Source organism: Macrobrachium nipponense, chromosome 39 (assembly GCF_015104395.2).
Source record: "Macrobrachium nipponense isolate FS-2020 chromosome 39, ASM1510439v2, whole genome shotgun sequence".
Taxonomy (NCBI): Eukaryota; Metazoa; Arthropoda; class Malacostraca; order Decapoda; family Palaemonidae; genus Macrobrachium; species Macrobrachium nipponense.
The window spans coordinates 14145439-14168207 of record NC_061099.1 but is presented as its reverse complement, the minus strand read 5'-3'; the positions used below and the strand labels follow the sequence as shown (position 1 = coordinate 14168207).

Below are 22769 nucleotides of genomic sequence, written 5' to 3'. Positions count from 1 at the left end.
TAAAGAACTACCTGTGAACCACAACTGGGGATAACTGGCATTTTACTTGTTTTTGATGGCCACAGAAAAACATATGGTTAAGGCATTTGATTTGGAAGAGATGGGGAATGATTTTCTTCGCATGAGACACTGTCCGTACCCATTGGTGTAATTCTATACAGGAATGTAATTAAAAAATCATATTTTATTTTTTGGTACTTAAATTATCAACATTATTACTTTTGATATTTTATTTTCATTTTGGTACCCAAATTATCAACATTAATTTTTTAAATTTCATAAATCATAATATAAATTTCATTACACTAATGAGGCAGTTGTTTCACAATTTTCATTAATGCCCGACATTGACAGCCGTATGGCACTATAATTTGATATATATTAAAATGTAAAAAAAAAAAGTCGTTTGCTCTTTAAATGTGCAATCATGAATATATGATTTTTTTTCGGAAACATTACGTTTCTTGACCCTTGTCTGTCTACTGGCTGCTAGTGATGAGATAAACAGTAGTGGGGAGTATTTAATTTTTTTTGCTAAAATACCTTGCTCATGTGGCTTCAAAAAGCACATGAAATAGCTAAAAAAAAAAAAATGCCGATTAAGCTCGCATTGCTCGCCAAACTGTCTTTGCAACCCCACCCCCTAACAAAAATCTAAAATGACGCCCCTGAAAATAACCCCAGCACCAATTGAGCTACCTTGGCTCCCAATAAAAGTAAGAAAAGAATACAAAATACTTCTTCAGTCTTTAAAGCTCTTATGGTGAACCAACATATCTGAGAAACCGCTTAAGCGTCTTTAGACCCAAACTGGATATTGTGATCAGATATGCAAGTGAAGCTTATAGGCTATTTGAACCTAGAACAAATTAGAAGTCAGGTGAGAGAGTATTTGAACGTTGCGCACCAAGACTATAGAACAAAATACCGCCTGACGTGAAGATCATACCAGAAGAAAGCAAATTAAAAAAAGAACTAAAGACTCATATTGTGCAGCTGCTATGATACTGGCGAGAAAATACTAAAAGACAATGATAAAATATACAAAGCCACTTTTGAAAACGTACAAGGGAGGGAATCATCCATGTGGAGGGCTCTACATAAAACCAAACAAAGTAAAGAAAATGACCTTATCTCTAGCTGAATATCAAAGAAGAAGAGTTGTGGAGGTGCCCTAAATTCTGCCAATGAATTAGTTAAATTTTATAGTTACACTATCTTATTTCATAATTATTCACAAAAATAATTTTTGTTATTTGTTTTAGTATATCTGAAGGCTTTAAAGGCCATAGCAGAAAATTTAATTATGCCAAAACTCTCGTGACCATAGTCAGGTGATTGCTGATCGATCTGTCAGTTGTTTTGAAGCTCCCTCTGTTAGAAAGTGTAGCGTTAAAGTAACGCTCTCTTGTAGCTGTATATTTACCTATCGCTACCAAAGGTAAGGTGTCTTTTACGCTTTTTAAGGTTGTTTCAAAGTATTTAACTAGTATGTGGAGTAAGATCATTTCCTGATCATAGGGTGTTTCGGTTTGTTTACTTTCGAGGCTACTTAGGCCTAGAAGTCAGTTTCGGGTAGGGGCTGTAATTCTGGCCCAGACTGTAAATCTACCTACCAGGCGATAATACCTTATTTTTAAAAATAGTTTTCATATTATATAAATACAGTATATTTTCCATATTGCTTATCCTGTCTCCTTTTCGCACAACCATTCCCCATCCCCAGTCGGGCTACCGGTATCCAAACTAGGCCTGGATACCCTACCAGGTGCGAATGACCTTATTAGGAAGCCTTATTCTTAATGGCTATGGAATCTGAACGAGTTAAAGTTAGTTTCCGGTCTGAAGTCCAATTCCATATGACAAACATTTTTTCACTTTTCTTACTGTTTTCAATTGTCCCTTTCAAAATTTCAATCGGAAATCATTCATTGTCAAGTTTCCAAACCTCTCTCATCTCAAGTACAGAGTACTTGATTGTGTGAGAAAAGTTCAGAACACTAGGTAATTAATCCTGGCTGAAATCTTGAATGGAATACCTTGCTAGGTACTAGGCTAGGGTAAGCAACCGCATGGACTGGCCCAACACTCCGACGGTCACAGCTGGACACCCTCCGAAAAAGTACTTATAATGCGTCCTGACACAGGAGATGGTCATCAGTCGCGACTTGTTGGCGAGAGACGCAGCTAAAGACCTCTAGGTGCTCTCCTTTCGAAGTAAGTATTTTCTCTGAAGTTAGGAATTAAGGCCAAATTTAAAGCTTTAAACAGAGGGTAGTGAAAAGGGTGGCCAACGCAGTGCAAACTTCACCAAAACGCTTTCAAAATTTTTACTTACGATTAAATAACTCAGAAGATTAACGCCATCTTGATGTTTGCAGAGTCGCTTGTGTCAACAAACTTCCCATTTCCTGTGATAAATCCGCACACCACTTGTACCCATAGACGCTGGGGCGCACTCATCACAACAATCGGAAAACAGTGCCTGGCCACGATGTTTTTTTAGGGAAACTACTGTTTTGGTAGAAGACGACAAAACGTGCATTAGATAATTATTTAAATAAATAGTAAAACATCAATATTTTACATATTTATGATGATTAATTTGAAAATATTCGTTATTGAAAAAGTAACTCTATTCCCGACTCAAATTTAAGTAATTATTTTTCGGAATTAGAATGTTCTTTTAAGTCCTGCATTATGACGTCACGACATCTTGACTTTCGTACCTATTGTAAATGAATTGCTATACTCAACTTTCTTGCAGAACAGTTTACCAGTTATTTTTGCAGATTGCTATCAGCTATTCATGTAATTGTTATACTAATTATAATGCGCATATATATCTTTATTATTTACTTTTTGGATATATGAAGATATTTTACTGCCGGATTACCGCCGCAGTGTGACGCAATCGCTTTCACTCCCTGGGCCTCTTCAGAAAGTTGGTAAAAGAGGAAAGTTAGCATTGAGGAACATATGTTTTGATTGAGAAAAATACAATTGTTCCTATACAGTATACAAACCATCGGTCCTTTACAATAGGAAGGTACTTAGCGGCAGCTGAACCGGTTGTAAGCTTTTCGAACAAGGGGTTCAGTAGTTAACTACTTGTCTGGCAGTTAGCGTTACGCTCAACTGCGAGGCGAGGAGTCACTTTGCTTTCGGCCGCGCTCGTGGATGGACGTGCTGCTCTTCGTCTCTCTGCCCTCTTCTGTTGTATGCTTTGTTTTCTTCACTGCGTGAAGACTTTCTCACTTTTTCTTTTACTTGTGTGTGTTGCAAGTACAAAAGTAAATGCGTGTCTTGTTTTACTTTTCATTTTTATTATGGAAATTACTAACCAAGACCTGGAGAAGCCCCCCCGCCCCCCATCAACCATAGACTATGCCCGGGTATTGGGGCCCGTAAGTGTGGGGCTTTCCGCTCTTCTGTGGAGGTAGATCCTCATGATTTTTGTGCTCGGTGTCGAGGGCGTGAATGCTCTCGCGCCGAGACTTGATACATGTATCTTTTGGTCGGAGGCGCAGTGGGAGCGCTATGGAGGGAGGAAGAAGCCGCGGAAATTGGCTAAGGAGTCGTCAGAGGACTCCCCGGCTATGCCCTTGGTCACTGATTTGTCTTCCTCCTTTCTCCCTCCAGCTCAGCTCCCTCGTATAGCTCCTTCTCCTTCGGGGGAGGTTTCTCGCTCCCTCTCCTCCCTCGATCATTCGAGCGTAGAGGGGGTGAGATACCCCGACATCCAGTTGTACTCGGGGTCCTCCGTTCGCTCGGGCTAGGAACTTTCCCCCCTGGGCGAGGGGGGACCCCGCCCCCACTGATCTACCCGACTTTCCCTCCCTCAGATTTGCTGACCACGGGCGACAATCTTGGCATGGCCTGGTACTCACTGGGGCTGCAAGGGACACCGACGGTCTAGGGGCTGCTTAGTCATTTGGCGAGAGGGGCTACGCCTGTCACGCACAAGCCTACTACCACGACGGTATCCATGCTGGGGCACGTTGCTCTGCCTCGCCTGGTGTATACGCAGCACGTAGCCACGGTGACCACGACAGCTGCTGCGCAGGCTCCGCTGTCGTAGGTTTCCTTGCCCATTGCTACGCCGCCTCCTGGTTTTCCCGCTCCTGCCGCAGCCCCGGACTTCCGGTGCCACAAGAGCTCACCGCTAGACCTACCTCCTGTGCAGAGGATGCTGCTGGTTCCTGCCCCGCCTCTAGTTTCTGATTTTGTTGCCGCTACAGCCTTGGTACCAGTTCTTGCCGCCGTCGTTCCTGCTTGTGGTGTTGCTGCTCCCACCTACCGCAACAGAGGCGCTTTTACGTGCTTTCGGAGGACCCTTTGCCACCCAAACAGGTTAATCCGGAGCTAGCCTGGCTAACTCCGGGGGTGTCTCTGCTGCAGCTCTTGTTGGTGAACCTTCGCAGCAGGAGGCACTTGCCTTGGAGTCTACCGCAATGGCAGCCTTCCAAGCAGTCTCATGGCTCGACCTGTGGTCCCTCACAGTGTCGAAAACCGCGTCCCCCTTAGAGAATATCACTCCTGAAGGAGACTCGGCTTTCGTGAGACTGTGCCAGTCTGGAGGTAGGGCTATCGCCTACCTGGCCCACCAGACGGCCAACCTGTGGGCCAACCTGGTTCTCTGGCGTAGAGATGCTGTTCTCACCCGAGTGACCAGGGCGGCCGGGCGTGAGGCGGCTCTGGGTCTTCGCAACAGACCGGTGCGGAGCTGCTCCTCTTTCTTCCCGGAAGAGATGGTGGACGCTGCGGTGGAAAGACGGCGCACTGATGACTGACCGTTTAGTACACCAGGCAGTCTCATTCTTACGACCAGGAGGAATAGCCCAGGTGTGCAGAACTCCAGTCAGTTCTAGAGGCTCACTCGCATTCCTTCCACCAATTACTTAGATAGTCTTCCTTATGTAAAGGATCAAGAGTTTGTATATCGTGTAGGAACAAATCACAATTTTTGAAAGTAAATTGTATTTGTTCCGATACGTAATACAAACCATCGGTCCTTTAACAATAGGAAGTAGCTAGCGGCAGCTGGAACGGTCGTAAGCTTCGAACAAGGGGAGAACGGTAGTTAACTGATTGTCCGACGTGCGACTGGGAGGTAAACAAATCACTTTTCCTTTCGGCCGCGGGTGTGAAGGACGTGTTCGTCATCGCTCTCTGCCTGCTTCATCGTCGTATGCTTTGTTTATATTGTGTTTTTTGCTAATGGTTTGTTTCACTTGAAAATGAAACTGTAAGTACACTGTTTTCATTTTCATTACTTAATTATGAGCCAACATGGAGCTATCGCCGTAGATGCGGCGATTTCCGCTCTTTTCATGAAATTGATACCCTTGAATTATGTTTCGGTGCCGAGGGCGGGCGCGCTCGCCCCGAGTCATGTATTTTGGGTGAAAGTGTGTAATTGAAAGATGTAAGTACTCTTTTCATTATATTTTGCCCTGTGCGTTCGTTGCCGAGAGCGTGATTGCGCTCGGCACGAGCCTCTTATTTTTATGGATAGAATGCATGAAAGTGGATGCGCAATGCAGTATTCTTTTCATTTTCATTTATTAATTGCATCAAATTTAATTTTGGATCAATTTCCGCTCTTACCCGGGAATTGATCCTTACGATTGATTTTCTGTGAAAGTGAAATTGCAAGTGCAGTATTCTGTTTCATTTTCATATATTTTTTATGATAGCATCATATTATTATGGATCAAGTTTCCGCTCTTACCTGGGAATTGATCTTTCCCCCTTTAAGTTCTATGAAGTGAATCGCAAGAGCAGTATTCTGTTTCATTTTCATATTACTTTCACTGCTGTGCGGGAGTAGAGGAAGCGAAGGTCTGCCAGGAAGTCGTCGGAAAGCTCTCCCCCGACTCCCTTGGTATCCGATTCTTCGTCTTCTTTCCTGACCCCCGCTCAGCTTCCTCATTGTATTTTGTATTTGGGGTCTTCCTTGCGTTCGGGGTGGGGCATGTCTCCCCCCCGTGCGTGAGGGAACCCCTCTTACTAATCTGTCTGTGCTACCACAGGTGCTACATCCGTGGGAGACGACCTTGGACAGGTATGGACCACTGCGGCTGCAGGGCGTGCCTAGCATCCACGATCTGCTGCAGCGTCTAGCGAGGTCTGGGGCGGTGACCTTGGCACGGTCTACACTATAACCTCCACGGCCGCTTATGCTGCTTCCCCCCGCTGGTCTACACTCCCCATGCTGTGTCGGCCGCTACTAGGGCCGGTCGACGCCGTACCGAGGGGGGGTATGCCGCCGCCGCCTGTGTTTTCTTGTTGCCTGCCCCAGACTTCCGCTATTCCAGCAGCTCGCCCCTGGACCGGCCGCCAGTACCCAGGTTCCCACTGGCTGCCGATGACTACGAGGCGATCGCTGGACCTGCCGTACCTGCCGCTGATGTTGTTGCTGGGCCAGCTGCTCGCGCCGCTCCTGTGAGGCGTGCTGTGCGTGACGCTCCTGCTGTTGATGTTCCTGCCGCTCCTGCCCCTGCCCACGTCGTGTCACGTCATGGAAGTGCTGCCCCGGACTCAGGTCTTTCCGGACAGGTTCAGTCGGGGCGTGTTGCTTCGGCAATTGGCCCGGATCCTCCGTGGATGGAAGACCTGACGTCCGTCCTGAGAGAGCTGACGAAGAAGAGGAAGGTGTCGTCGTCATCTTCATCGTCTTCTTCGTCGTCTGCTGCCGCCTCTCCCCCTTCGACTTCTAAGGCTTCCAAGCCGAAGAAGAAGAAGAAGGCTGCCTCCCCCCCCCCCCAAGAAGGCTCCTTCGAGACCTTCGAAGGGCCCGTCTCACTCCGGTGTGACGGGGGGTTCTTCTGCTGGTCCTCCTGCTCCTTCGGGAGCGGGGCCCGTCTCCCCTTCCGTAAGGAAGAGATAGACGGGGACCAGAGGAGTATCAGTTAGTACTGGTACTTCCTCGCCTGGTGCTAGCAGCGATGCCGCTACGCCAGGTTCCGGCTCGGTCTCTCGTTCGCGGGAGATCCCGACGTGTACGCTCTCCCTCGGGATGGGAGACGTGCAGCCAAAGTTTCGGCGCCAGAGTTCGCTCGGCGCCAAGACCGCGGCACGGAGCAGAAGGCTGGTGAGAGCCGCTCAGGTGACTCTCGCCAGGCCAGCGGCCGCTCTCGCAGCGACCAGCTGGTAACCCGGGTTTCCCCCCTAAGAAGACTCCTTCGGGAACTTCTAAGGGCTCGTTCCACGCCGTGGGACGGGGGGTTCTTCTGCCGGTCCTCCTGCTCTTTCGGGAACAGGGTCCGTCTCCTCTTCCACAAGGAAGAAGAAGACGGGGACCAGAGGCGTACCGACTACCACCGGTACTTCCTCGCCTGGTGTTTGCGGCGCTGCCGCTACGCCAGGTTCCGGCTTGGTCTCTCGTTCGCGAGAAGTTCCGAGTATACGATCTCCTGCAGGAGAGCGTATAGCCAAAATTTTGGCGCCAGAGTTCGCTCGGCGCCAGGACCGCGGCACGGAGCAGAAGCTGGTGAGAGCCGCTCATGTGACTCTCGCCAGGCCAGCGGCCGCTCTCGCAGCGACCAGGTGGTAACCCTGGTAGACGTGACGGTCTCTGACCAGCCACGGACTGAGGCTGGGAATAGGTCCCCCCGACCATCGGTACCAGCCTTGGCTGGTACCAGCGGTTTGACGCGCCTTGAGGACGCTCACCGGTCTCACCGCGAAAACGAGCTCTGCAAGTCACCTGACCGCCGCTCCCACAGGGACCGCGCGGATAGGGCGACCAGCAGCAGCTCGTCTGACGCACGGGACCGGGGTCGACATGCTCAGTCGACCCGCTTGCCACAGGTGAGCGGCACGGCCAGGCCTGCAGATCGATCCCCACCGCGGGTTGGTGATCGGCTGCAGCCCCCCACGTACGCTGGTCCTGCCAGCGAGCGGGGGGGGGAGCGTCAGGTCTGTCTCTCCACTACCTTAAACTTCCTCGGGGTACGCCAGGAAGAGTGAGGTAGCTAGGAGTGATTGTGAGAGGTGCGCCGCTCATGATCCCGTCACGACGCCGCACGTGCCACTTATGGTCTTAGGACCAGCCAGGACGTACGCGCAAGTGATTGGAGGCGACCGTCAGGGGGGGGGAGGGGGTGGGGAGCGCCAGGTCTCTCTCTCCTGACCTTACCTTAACTTCCTCGGCATACGCCGGGAAGAGCGAGGTATATAGGAGTGATCGTGAGAGATGTGCCGCTCACGATCCCATCACGACGCCGCACGTGCCAGGTATGGTCTTAGGACCAGCCAGGACGTATGCGCAAGTGATTGGAGGCAACCGTCAGGGATCTGTTGCTGGTCCTTCTTCTGAAGGAGGAGGGTCTTGGGAGCTGCTCTTGTTGGAGGGACTGGACGGTCCTACTCCTCAAGACGCTGTAACTTCCGAGATTCAGAGTAACTTTGCCCGCCCGGTTATTGCACTGATTTGTCAGCACAACGACCTGGGGAGAGGATCGCCGCTCCACGGCTCAAGTCATTCTCGAGCCCGAGTAGGGAACCAGACTGAAGGTGGGCTTCCGCGATAAGAGCTTCTCGACTCTGTTCTGAACCAGGAGAGCCTCTCGTCTCCGGACGAGAAGGCTCGCTCAGGTCTAGCCGGTTGGGCAAGCTACTTCCCCTCCTCTGCCGCGACAGCGGCGTTTTTTCGGAGTATTGCAGCTCTTCTTCCCCCCCCCTTCCGTCCTCTTGAGAGGTTTCGATCTCGACGAGGACTGGAATGAGTCAGAGGACGGTTTCGGCTCTCCTGTCAGGTGTTGATCAGCCCTACCCAGACGAAGTTCACAGTGGTGGCAGATGCTTACCTACAGCACGAGTTCGTGACCCTCCTCGGGGGGAGGGGGGTGGGAGGAAGGCCATCGCCGCAAGGTGATGGCTGCTCCTACTCTCGTCTCCAAATGCTAGTACCGCTGGAAGGGCGAGCAATATCCTTTTCCTTCCCCATTCCCTCTCTCCTTACGGCTACGAGGGAAAGGGGTAGGATCCTACAGACTTCTCTGTAGGATCCCACGATTGGGGACTGTGCTACCGGGGGGACCTTCGGGTCCTACCTGACGTATGGACAGGGCAGTAAGGGATGGCTCCGACGAACTGGCATCACATTTTGCACTTTTCTGTAGTTTCACAGCTAAGTCAGTGTCGCCTGCGCAAAAAGCGAACTGTTGTTCGCTCCCTTTTCTGCTCATCTTTTTCCTCAATCGATGATAAAGGATTTGTCAGTAAATCTCCAAGAAAGAGCGACGCAGGACTTATTGTCTCTGTCTTCGAAACGTCCTCCTGATCAGATATCTTCACGAACCACGCAAGCTTCCAGGAAGAATTATAAGCCCTTTCGTGGAAGAGCCTCCTCGAGAGCCTCTGCTCGAGGGAGGAGTTTCCCTAGGGGCAGAGCCCCCTCAAAAACCAGGGGAAAGAAATGACTTTTCGGCCCTTCAGGCACCAGTCGGGGCGAGACTCGCTCTTTTTGCAGAAGCATGGAGGATAAGAGGGGCGAACTCTTAGTCACTTGAAGTGATCGAGAAAGGTTACAAGATCCCGTTTCTATCAAAACCTCCATTAAGCATAGAGCCAATAGACCTTTCGCCCTCTTATCAGACTTCGAAGCAACAGATCTTGTTAGACCTTTTGGATCAAATGTGGAAAAGAGAGCAGTAGTAAAGAGGTTGTATCACGGGACTCACCAGGCTTCTACAACAGGCTTTTCCTGGTTCCGAAGCACTCGGGGGATGGAGACCTGTTCCTAGACGTAAGCAGGTCTGAATCTTTTGTAAGGAAAAATAAAATTCAAGATGGAAACTGCTCAGTCTGTTTTAGCATCCCTGAGACCAGGAGATTGGATGGTGTCCTTGGATCTCCAAGACGCCTATTTCCATGTTCCGATCCACCCTCGGTCCAGGAAGTTCCTCAGATTCGTCTTGAAAGGACAGGTCTTCCAATTCAGAGCTCTCTGCTTCGGGCTGAGTACAGCCCCTATGATATTCACGCTTCTGATGCGAATTGTAGCAAGATGGCTCCACCTCTCGAAGATAAGTCTCACTCTACTTAGACGATTGGCTGATCCGGTCGACGTCGAAGGAAAAGTGCCTGGAGGACCTTCACATGACATTACAGCTGACGAAGGACCTAGGCCTTCTTGTCAACTTCGAGAAGTCCCATCTGATTCCCACACAGTCCATCGTGTATCTGGGGATTAGAAAGATTCATGTAATTTCCAGAAAGATAACCCGCTTGAGGAATAGTGAACTGCATGGCTTGCGCCCTAATATTATTCAGGTCCGGGCCTGAAAGGAAACAAGACTTCATTAACAATTGACATTACATAATAAATCACCCAGAGGGCTTCCCGATAACTTCCAGCAATGAATTGATGGAAGAAAAGGAAGGGAGCAAAGGCACATGACTAGCATGGGGTGTGACAGTGGCAGGAGACGAAGCATCAGGAAGAGGAGAAAAAATCCCTCCCGCGAAGGAAGAGTAGAAACTCTACGATGATTCCTCTTGCTATAAAATAACTTCCACTGCTCTCTAGGCCACACACGGCATTCCTTGTAGGGATTCGTTATTGTACAAACGTTAGAACAACACCTACTACAAGTGATATGAGGACCCATCGCTGAAGAAGCTAAAAAACGAGAACAGGAAACCCGGAGTTCCCGGGCACACACGTTAATGAGGCCGAGAAGGAGCAGAAGAAACCATAATAAAAGCGCACACACACACACACAAACACAAGCAAAAACAGGCAATGAACCATGTAAAGGCTGAGAGAGGTCAACCTCAACTCTCATACAGGCAGTTAAGAAAAGACTGAATGCTGTGGCATGAGTGCATGGTCCTTGACCACTTTTCACCTGATATACGCACGTGTTGCCAGATCGCACAAGATTCCTTGCTTTCATCTGCAATTTAACCGGATCCAGCTGGGCACTAGAAAATTATTCTATTGTTGAGACCTCGGGTTTGTAGCTATGAAAAATACAAATTGTCTTAGAAAATTTGTCATTTTGTCTACATCGGTGAAGAAAGCACTGAGTGAGGTAGATGCTTGGCTCTCAGTCAAGAGGGATCAAGACAAGTCTTGCTTTAGTTTGCCTCCAGCTAGACTTTCTCAGAGAAGATACTCTTGTTATGCCACTAGAGAAGCTCCTCCCTTGGGGGCAGCTGCCTCATCCCTGGCACTCGTCAGCGGGGTCGGCTTTTTCAGCTGCTTAGGTTCTATTTTTCATGGCTGAGTTTGATCATTTGTTACATAACTTATTCAAAGTATTTGAAGTGGTTAGTTTTTTTCAGACTGTGTGGTCAGCGCAGTGATGGGGAGAATCCAAGAATGCCAGCTGTTACCAGTGGTAAATCCGCTTTGCCATTACAGCAGACTGGACGTACATGTCACTCCTATGTCCATCAAAAAGCCCCCAATCAAAACTTCGGCTAAGAAATGTGGCTCAAGTCCTCTGTGCAATTGTAGGGGCTAGACTCCAGTTGTTTTGGGAGAAGTGGAGCAAGAGAGGAGCCGAACAGTGGAGGTTAATGGTGATCCGGTTTTATGGTGCTTATCTTGTGCCCTAAAATCGGCAATTCATGGCGCCACAACGGGCCGAGTTTCAGTTATCGGCACCATAAGATGCTGGCAATAGAGTTATGGCACCTTAACATAACTAATAGAGGCACCATTAACTGATTATTGGTGCCATTAACCGAATCTCGGCGCCATAAATCGCAGAGTTTCAGTTAATGGCGTATTTCGCTTATCGGCACCCTACTGAGAAATGAGCCCCCGCCAATATCCAGGGACTGCCTGTACTCTAAGAATGATATTTTATCCCTTTCAGGGAAAAACCTCCTCTAGTCAAGGTGCCCATAGCCTTGACAGCCTATTCTATTGGCTCAGAGTTTTTCGGTCCTTGTAGGTGTCTGGGAGAATAGTGGCGCTCCACTCAGATGACAGGACAGCACTGTCGTACATAAGCAAACGCTTGGGAATTCATTCATTTTCCCTCTGCGAAGCAGCAACTAGAACGGATTACACTTATGGACTTTTACCTTGAGGCACACTCAGAATTAGAAGAGCAGTTTGCCTTCTAAGTAAAGTTAAGGACGTCATAGTAACTTCAACTCTTTTAGCTTACATATTTTATGCCTCTTACGTCCAGTCTGCCTTCAACTACTAGGAATCTAAAATTTATTTTATATTAGATATGTTATTTTTATGATAAAATAGTTTTGTATATACTTAATGAGTAATCAAATGATCAGAACCTTCCCTCCTCCCCACTAATGGACATAAGGCATGAACAAACTGAGCTTTCTGCTCACAATGTGTTACCTTCAAAATTTTGAATTCAAGCTGCATTATAAGTGGAACTTATAGTTATGTAATTACTGGGTAGGTACAGTGGAACCTTGGGTTTCATAAGATTCGGTTTTCATAGCCTTTCAGACAAAATTTTCTCTCTGGTTTCGTACATATCCTTGGATTTCGTACACTTGGAAACGCTCCTTCCAGCGTGATAGGCCCCGTACCGAGCGCCTCGTACAAAGCATCCTGTGTTCTCTCATGACCCATTCTGCTTTTGTATTCATTGGTTTTGTGCTTTTTGTGCTCTTTTATTTGAGTGCATCTGCTAAATAAGCCATCATGGGGCCAAAGAAAGTTCTAAGTTTTAGCCCTTTTGTAAAAAAGACGAGATACACTATAGAATTTAAGAAAGAACTCTTAGCAAAGTGTTGGAGGGTGTTGCATTCCAATCTCAGGGAGGAAATGCCTACAACAAGTACTGCTGTTAGTAAATTTAAGGCTAGCAGAGGCTGGTTTGAGAAATTCAGAAAGCAAATGGGCATACCCAATGTGCCTACTTCTGTGATTAAGGACATTTTTGCAAAGTGGAGTGATGTAAAAATATTTGTGGAGAATTATCATCCCAACAAAGATGTAATCCGTGTTTGCAACATCTGTGATGACAATGCTGTGTTTAACTTTAGGTAAATTTTAATGAAACACCTGAAATGTCTCAGGACAGTTTTGTTGTGTGACAGGGTCCAGTGACACTCAAGCTGGTCCTAGTGCCAGTAAAAAACAAAGAGGGGAAGAAACCTCAGATAGTGCTAGTAAAAAACAAAGAGAAGTAACCCCAAGTATGTCCTTGATATCTGAAGTCCTTCTTGAGGGAGATTCCCCTTCCAAACAATAACCTCTCCTCCTCCTTCACCCATCCACTCCGTCTTCCGTACACCATCATGTGTCTTCCGTAAAGGTAAGAGTGATGTTAAATGTTCATTTATTCACATTAGTCATTTACATTTATTTTTCATTGTTTTCTGTATGTAAAAATGTGTTTATTCCCTATAAAATGTATTTTTGTTAATATTTTTGGGTGTCTGGAATGCATTAATTGTATTTACATTATTCCATATGTGAACTATCGTTTCGGAGTTCATGGGACTTTCTGGAACGGGTCATATACGAAAACCGAGGTTCCACTGTATACATACAAAACTTTATTTTATTATAAAAATGTCATATTTAGTTTATACATTAGATCTACATTTATACAAAATGTAGTTGGTACACACTTGATGCTATTCAATTTGCGAGGTTAATGTTTAAAATGTATCTATAAAGTATGTACTATAGAGGTTTTGCTTTGCATTGTTTACCACTAGGAAAGGCACAGTTAATTGGGTGCCTTTACTTCAGTTGGATAGAGTTTATGATTCCTTTCAGGTGGTATTTTTTTCATTTTCCTTTAAATATCCACATCATTAAACAGAATAGTAATGTAATATTAATTACCAGATTTTCTTGCAGTCCATTTCTGAAAGCAACTGATTTATAGTTAGTTATTTAAGTTAATTATTGAGGATGATAAAGGATTTTTGTTCATGAAACTTACCTGTCAGATATATATATATAGCTGTATTCTCCAAAGTCCGACAGAATTTCAAAACTTACGACACACACATAGGGAGATCAGGTGGTTAGTACCCATTCCTGCCGCTGGGAGGCGGGTATCAGGAACCATTCCCATTTTCTATTCAGATTTTCTCTGTCGCCGGTACTGTCAACTCCTGTTTTCAGTACTTCCGTCTTAGGATTTTGCAAACTTCATTGCCGCTTAAGTATCTGATTGTCTTTTGGTTTATTGACTTGGATTTGTGGCTAGGCATACGCTATCGTGGATTGATTTGATTTTGGCTTTGACTGTTCTTTGGATAAGATGTCTGGATCTAGTTCTGCTAGTTTCAGAGTGTGTTGTGTGCAAGAGTGTAAGGTGAGGCTACCGAAAGCTTCGGTAGACCCTCACTCGGTATGCACGAGGTGTAGGGGGCATGTTTGTTCGTTGGATGATCGATGTAAGGAGTGTGAGAATTCGACTGATTCCGAATGGAAGACATATGATTCGTATGTACGCAAGTTAGAGCATGACAGAATCAGGAGGTCTTCCTCCAGGAGTGGTTCAGTGAGCAGAAGTCAGGGTAGTGATATGTCACCTGCTAACCCTTCTGTAGACTTTGTTTTACATAACCCTGTGGTGTTGCCTTCAGGCCCTGAGGTTGCGTCTGCGGAAGGTTGTGCCCTTTCTGTTATTATGGAGTCTATCCGTAACTTGGAGTCTAAAGTGCTCGCTCTCCAATCTAGTGTTGTGAAGTGTGGTGATGGTGTTAGTGCCCTAGTGTTGTGGAGGGGGCGTCAGATCGGCCCTATAATGCCTCTAGGTCTAGACCTCTGTCGGACTCCCAGGACAAAGGGAGTGGGCAAGTCGAAAGCCGAAGGAAGGCGGGTTACGGGGACTCCCCATCAATCTGGCGTCCCATCGGCAGAACCTGAGTTCCAGTCGTCACCTGAATGTTTCGACGCCTTTCGCAGAAAGAGGACCAGGACGTCATCGAGGAGGACCGCTTTTGAGCGCCCCAGTCGCTCTAGGTTGTTCCTGTGAGAAGGAAGAAGGCGTCCCCTCGCCCCTTCGTCTTCTCACAGGATCAGCCCTTCACCTGATCGGGAATCTTCTCCATCTAAGAAGATACTTCTGGACATGCAGCAGCAGTTGGCCTCGTTTTTCGCCAAGAGGGAGGCAGAGCCCCATCGCCGCAGGAAGGATTTAAGGCTGCCTATCAAGAGGTCCAGGCAGACTCCTTCTACTTCTCCTCGTTCGTCGCCCTCCTCTGCTTCGTCGCCTTCTAGATCCCGTTTACCTTCCCAGCGCTTATCTAGAGTGTCAATGAGTGTCATGCAGACGCTCTCTAGACCGTAAGGCTCGTCTTGGGCGATGATCGCCGTACTTCTTACTATGACGTCCTCGCTTCTCTTTTTCTGACGCTCGGCTTGTGCTGCTTCCAGACGCCTCTCAGGCTGCTCGCGTTTGATGCTTCTGTTGCTTCTGCGTCCCATCAGGAAGCTCGTCAGCGAGCTTTTCAGGACGCTCGGCAGGATGCACCTTTACCGGATCATCGTAAACGCTTGAGAGTTTGTCGTCAAGGATACCCGACCTTTTTGTTCTATGGACCCTTCTTCAGAATAGGAGACCCCTTTACGAGCGGGGCCTCAAGGATTGATTACTTTTGCGGTCTTTTAGGACCTTTCTGTTGCTCCCGTGGATGAGGGGAGAGTCTTCGGGTGAGTCGCAGCCTGCGGATGAAGAGGAGCCTGCTTCGTCTTCATCATCTGATTACAAGGTTTTGGTCCGCCTTTTGAAGGATTGTTTGTTGCGACAAGTTTCAGCCCTTGGGCCCCCGCTCTCCTCCTTCACAGTTGGCTTTGTCGAAGACGAGGAAAGCACCAGGTTTCATCAAGATGGCCACTTCGCTTTCTATGAAGAGAGCTCAAGAGAATCCATGACTGGATGGACTCAGGAAGACCAAGGCAAAGACTTCCCCTTTGCCCATACCTTCCCAGCGAGGTTACGAAAGGGCGGGCATTTGGTACGAGACGGGACAGGAAGCTGGTTTGAGAGTTCCTTCCTCTTCCCAGGGGGACTTTGCCAGCCTGGGTAGACGCTCCTAGGAGGTCTCTCCGTCCTCTGCAAAGGTTTCTTTTCATGGACGCTTTCAGAGTTAGACCATCATTTGAAAAAGGGCTGTTCAGGACAATGGAGGTATTTAACTTCCTAGATGGTGTTGGGAGCCCTGGACCTGCAGTCTCAGAGTCTGGACTCTCTTCGCTTGAGGAGTTGCTCCAGCGTCTTAGCCTTTGTTATGGATAAGGCAGTCAGGATGGTTCTGATGAGCTGGCCTCCCACTTTTCTACTGGGCTTCTTAACGAAGAGAGCCTTATACTGCAATTTCACGGCGAAGTCGGGTCTCCTTCTCAGAGGGGGCAGAGTTTGCTGTTCGCCCCTCTATCTAGTCATCTTTTACCGCAGTCGATGGGAAAGGATTTAGCAGTCAGCCTTCAGGAAAAGGCAACCAAAGACTCTTGCTCAGTCTCCCAGACGTCCTGCAGCCCCATCCTACAACTCCTCTTGCTCAAGCTTCCCAAAGAAGCAGAAGCCCTTTCGTGGCAGTGGCTCCTCGAGATCGTCTCCTCGAGTGAAGAGGTCTCTCTAGAGGCAGAAACCTCTTTCAAAAACCCAGGGGTAAGAAGTGACGCGTCGGGCCATCAGACGCTGTCGGAGACAAAAACTCTTATCCTTTGCAGAAGCATGGAAAATAAAAATAAGAGGGGACGGACAGCTGGTCCCTCGAAAATCATCGAAAGAGGATACAAGATCCCATTCCTCAAAACTCCACCATTGAGCACGAAGCACATAGATCTGTCGCCCCTCTTTACCAACCTGCGAAAACAACAGATTCTGTTCGATCTGCTCAAACAAATGCTCGAGAAGAGAGCTGTAGAACAGGTTCTAGCACTAGAATCCCCAGGCTTCTACAACAGGTTGTTCCTGGTACCGAAGCAGTCTGGGGGATGGAGACCTGTCCTGGACGTCAGCAGGCTGAACCTTTTTGTCAAGAGGACAAATTCAAGATGGAAACGTCTCGGTCTGTTCTAGGAGCCTTAATTAAGACCAGGCGACTGGAGTTTTCTTTAGACCTCCAGATGCCTACTTTCATGTCCCGATCCATCCTCAGTCAAGAAGTACCTGAGGTTTGTCCTTAAAGGGACAGGTCTTCCAATTCAGAGCTCTCTGCTTCGGGCGGTAAGCACAGCACCGATGGTTTTTACGCTTCTCATGAGGAATGTGGCGAAATGACTTCACCTCTCAAGGATAAGTCTCGCTTTACCTGGACAATTGGCTCATTCGATCATCGTCGGAGTCGGGGTGTCTGGAGGACCTTCATACGACGCTACAATTGACGAAGGCCCTAGGCCTTCTGGTAAACTTCGAAAAGTCCCATCTGATCCCTACACAGTCCATTGTGTATCTGGGGATTCAGATGGATTCAGCGGCTTTTCGAGCTTTTCCATCCCTGGAAACATCAGCAGAACTGCTTAGAAAAAAGTGTCAGCCTTTTCTTGGGGAAGGAAACATGCTGTGAGGATGGATGAGTGCTGCGGGGACCATTCCTTCGGCTGGAGAAGTTTACAGTTTGTGGTCTTTTGGGGAGGACTGCACCTCAGACGCCTCCAGTTTTCCTAGCGAGAACTGGGAAAAACATGGAAGACCTGGATGTGACTCCTTGAACATCTCTCAGTGGTCAAGGAGGATCGCCTAAAGTTGTGCACGATCCCGTAAAGCTGGCAGAAGGCGTGTCTCTCAGCCTTCTGAGCCCAACCTAGTGTTGTTTTCCGACGCGTCCACTGCGGGTTGGGGAGACAACACTGGGAAAGGAAAGAAGTGTCAGGCATCTGGCGAGGGGAACAGATGTCCTGGCACATAAATCTAAAAGAATTGGAAGCAATTCGGTTGGCTCTCCAGTTCTTCAAAGAACGAATCTTTGGCCGAGTTGTCCAGATCAACTCGGGCAATACCACAGCTCTCGCATATATCAAGAAGCAGGGAGGAACACACTCTTGGTCCCTGTTCGAGTTAGCGAGAGAGATCCTGCTGTGGGCGCAAGCACGGAACGTAACGATCCTGACGAGGTTCGTTGCAGGAGTTCAGAACGTCCATGCGGATCTTCTCAGCCGTCGGCAGCAACTGCTTACGACCGAGTGGACTCTTTACCTAGAAGTTTGTCAAGAGTTGTGGAGACTATGGGGATGTCCCTTAGTAGATCTCTTCGCAACATCGAAGACGAAGAGACTTCCTCTATACTGCTCCCCGGTTCTCGATCCGGGAGCAGTAGCGATAGATGCCATCCTATGGGATTGGACGGGGATGGACGTCTACGCCTTTCCCCGTTCAAACTCTTGGGAGAAGTAATCAGGAAGTTTGCGGCGTCAGATTGGGAGAAGTAATCAGGAAGTTTGTGGCGTCAGAGGGAGTGAGGATGACGCTGATCGCCCCGTTTTGGCCTTCAAGCGACTGGTTCACAGAGGTCATGTCCTTCCTAGTGGACTTCCCAAGGACCCTGCCCGAGAGAGTCGATCTACTCAAACAGCCCACTTTGAGAGGTACCACAAAAACCTCTCCGCTCTGAGTCTGACTGCGTTCAGACTATCGAGAAGGAGAAGTTGGCCAGAGCGAGAGGTTTTTCAAGACCAGTGGCAAGAGCTATTGCCAATGCAAGGAGAGCTTCCTCTCTTGCAGTGTACCAATCGAAGTGGGCCGTCTTCAGGAGATGGTGCAGGAAGAAGGGCATTTCCTCCATGACCTCTGTGAATCAGATTGCTGACTTCCTCCTCCATCTGAGAAATGTTGATAAGCTGGCAGTCCCAACAATTAGAGGATACAAGAGTATGTTGTCGACGGTCTTTAGACATAGAGGTTTAGATCTGTCGAACAACAAAGACCTTCACGATCTTTTGAGGATTTGAAACCTCTAAAGTGGCTCAACCAAAGATTACGTCATGGAACTTAGATGTAGTATTGAAGTTCCTGATGTCGAGTCCTTTCGAACCTTTACATTCTGCATCTTTAAAGGACGTGACAAGAAAGGCTATTTTTCTAACCGCTCTAGCTACAGCAAAGAGGGTTAGCGAGGTTCAAGCCATCAGTAAACATATAGGCTTTAGGGGACATAATGCGGTATGTTCCTTAAGCCCTTCGTTCTTAGCCAAGAATGAAAACCCGTCCAACCCTTGGCCCAAGAGCTTCGAGATCAAGGGGATAGCAGAAATTATTGGGCAAGAACCAGAGAGAGTCCTGTGCCCTGTCAGGGCTCTCAAGTTTTATTTAGAAAAAATGAAAGAGTGTTGAGGTCCTTCGGACAATCTGTGGCGTTCTGTCAAGAGACCAGATGTACCTATGTCGAAGAACGCACTGGCTTTCTTTTTAAGGAGTACCATCAAGGAGGCTCATTCGTCCTGTCGAGATGGTGATCTTAGACTTTGAGAGTAAATGCTCACGAGGTGAGGGCCATCGCAACCTCGGTGGCATTTCAAAAGAACATGGCACTCAGTGACATCCTGAGTGCCACCTTTTGGTGAAGCAACTCTGTGTTCGCTTCACACTACCTGCGGGATGTGAAGACGACATATGAGAACTGCTGCTCGCTAGGGCCATACATTTCCGCAGATACAATCTTGGGGGCAGGAAGTAGCACTCATCCTATCCTGTAGAAAATGGTTAGGAGAGCTTTTAATTTTATTGTATTGGTTTATGGTTGTTGGGTCGGCCGCCAAAGGCGGACTTCCCATTCTTTAGCCTAAGTTATGTGGGATTAACTTTTGATAGGCTTGGTCAGGTGGTGGTTTTTTGCTTTGTTGCCCTCATAGTATGGTCAATATGGTCTAGTCATATTGTGGTCACGCCCCCATTGACAGATCATCTAGAACTCACCAGCTATACAGGTCACTACCTTGCTGGAGAGACTAGTAAAGCAGAGGCAGACTTGGGTAACAGTAATCATGAAGTCAGCTATGCTAACAGGTAAGGAACCAAGATGTCAATCATCTGCATGTAATTTGTTTCCTAAATCCTATTCTGTCTCTTCCCACCTCCAATGGTGGGATTCAGCTATATATATATCTGACAGGTAAGTTCCATGAACAAAATGATATTGTTATGATACAATAAAGTTTGTTCATACTTACCTGGCAGATATATATAATCAAGTACCCACCCACCTCCCCGCAGGAGACAGTGGCACTAGAAAATCTGAATAGAAAATGGGAATGGTTCCTGATACCCGCCTTCCAGCGGCAGGAATGGGTACTAACCACCTGATCTCCCACTGTGTGTGTCGTAAGTTTTGAAATTCTGTCGGACTTCGGAGAATACAGCTATATATATATCTGCCAGGTAAGTATGAACAAACTTTATTGTATCATAACAATATCATTTTTCATCAAGAGAAACTGTATTTTCAGGAAAGCTTTCATCATGGGGTACTTGAAAACGTACCTCTACTATGCACTTTATGTCTACCTCCTGCTTCTTGCGTGCATTGGTAAGTTATAGTACTATTGAAAATTCTCATTGATACAGATTTATGTAGATTTTGCTTAATTAGATCATATGTTGAACATAATTAAGTTTTTTACCATTAATCCATTACTCACATGTTCACTTTTGTGTAGTCTTCAAATGTCAAAGCACTTAGTTAAGATTTTACCTTTCTTCATTTTGGAGAGTGATGCTTTCCTCTACTTTTGCTATGTAATTCAGTATTTTAAAGCATTTTGTTAAAGGCTACATTGTCCCCATCTGATGGATATTTATCCAATTTTGTGTATTTTTCATGTTTTATAAGTAGTAATTCAGACATTGTTCCGACACGGCATACAAACCTTCGGTCCTTTTACAATAGGAAGGTACTAGCGGCAGCTGGATAGGTCGTAAGCTTTCGAACAAGGGGTTCGGTAGTTAACTGCTTGTCCGACAGGCGCGCGCGCGCGACTGGGAGGTAAACAAATCACTTTTGCTTTCAGCCTGCTGGCGTGTAGACGTGTATCATCGCTCTCTGCCCGCTTCATCGTCGTTGCTTTCGCATGGTTGTGTTTTTCTTTTTCTATTTATCTAGTGAAACTGAATTGTAAGTACAATCATTTCATATTTATTTCCATTGAATTCAATTGTGAATTAAAGGATCTTGGTTTCTCCATGCCCTCCAGATTACCCGAGTGCCGGGACTGAAGGGCGTAAGTGCGGGAATTCATTTTCCCCAGAAATGATCCTCGTATTGTGTATGCTCGGTGGCGAGGGCGGGAGAGCGCTCGCTCCGAGCGTATATTTTGGTTGGAAATGTGTAGATGAAAATCGTAAGTAAGTGCCCTTTTCATTTATATTTTTTTTTTGACCTGTATGCTCGTTGCCGAGCGAATGCGCTCGGCACGAAAACTTATTCTGTATGGAAGTGGAATCGCAAGTACAGTATTCTTTTTCATTTTCATATATTTATTTTGATTGTAGCAATACTCATTTTGGATCAGTTTCCGCTCTTACCCGGAAAGAAATTGATCCTTTCCCCTTTTTATTTGAATGAAGTGAAATCGCAAGTGCAGTTCTTTTTCATTTTCATATTTTATTGAGATTGCATTATTTACTTGGATCATGTTTCCGCTATTTCCCGGGAATTGATCCTTCCCCTTTTTATTTTGTATGAAGTGAAATTGCAAGCGCAGTATTCTTTTTAATTTTTCATATATATTTTGATTGCATCAATTCATTATGGATCAAGGTTTCCGTTCATAATCGGGAATGGATCCTTTTACCCTTGCGCTCGGTACCGAGGACGCAAATGCGCTCGCTCCGAGCCCTTTATTCGTTGTGAAGTGAATCGTAATGCAAGATTCTTTTTCATGTTATTCCTTTTATTATTGATTGCATCAATATTTATTTTGGTTCAAGTTCCGCTCAGTCAGGGAATTGATCCTTATGCCCTTGCATTTGGTGCCGAGGGCACGATTGCTCTCGGGCTCTTATTATTTTGTTGGGTACATGGGTGCTGTGCGGGGGTGGGGAACGAGAATCCCCCCCCCCCCGCTCAGCTCCCACAGATGGCCCTTCCCCTTCGGGGGGGGAGGTTATCTGGGTTCTTCTCCTCGCCCGATCCGTCGAGCGCGGGGTGGGAGGGCGCTCGGTGCCCGATGTACAATTGTCTTCGGGGTCTTCCGCTCGTTCGGTGTGGGCTCACACCCCCCAGCGCGAGGGGACTTCCCCCCCCACTAATCGCTACTACTGTTATTTCCGCAGGTGCTATTGCCACGAGGTGGACCTTGGTGAGGTATGGGCGTCCTTCGATTTGCAGGGCGTGCCTAGTGTCCAGGGGCGGCGGTTCTATGTCTGGGCCTGCTGCGGTCACCCATGGAGTGGTGACTACAACAACGATATCGAACTCCAGGTGACGACATCCCTCCTCACCTGTTGTACTCGCTTCACGTGGTAACAGTCTTGCCTACAGCCGCTGTGAAGTGCCGTTCGCCTCTCGTACCGAGAGGGGGGCGCTGCCGCCGCCGCTCGTGGTTGCCGCACTGCCGCGACCACACTTCCGCTGCCCTAGAGCTCGCCCCTGGACCTGCCGCCGGTACCAGGATGTTGCTGGCTGCTGCTCCACCTCCTGTGTTTCCGGTGCTGCCTGCCGTACCTGCCGATTCTGTGCTGACTGTCCATGCAGTTGCTGCGCTGGCTGTCCCTGCTGTTGCTGCGCTGGCTGTCCCTGCCGTTGCTGCGCTGGCTGTCCCTGCCGATGCTGTGCTGGCTGTGCCTGCTGTTCCTGAGATGCCCATGCCTGCTGACGTCGTCCCCTGTTCGTGGTGGTACTCCCCACCCCAGACTTTGGTCTGT

The 22769-nt window shown here is 47.7% G+C and overlaps 1 protein-coding gene across 1 annotated transcript in view; it reads left to right on the top strand.

Moving 5' to 3' along the window:
- Nucleotides 1–1291: 1291 nt before the first annotated feature.
- Nucleotides 1292–22769, top strand: part of LOC135210144 (V-type proton ATPase 21 kDa proteolipid subunit c''-like) — a 95889-nt gene continuing 74411 nt past the window's right edge. The window contains exons 1-2 of the mRNA XM_064242963.1: nucleotides 1292–1441; nucleotides 20354–20433. Of these exons, the coding sequence (XP_064099033.1) occupies nucleotides 20367–20433 (67 nt within the window). The 5' untranslated portion in view covers nucleotides 1292–1441; nucleotides 20354–20366. The remainder of the gene's footprint in view (nucleotides 1442–20353; nucleotides 20434–22769) is intronic.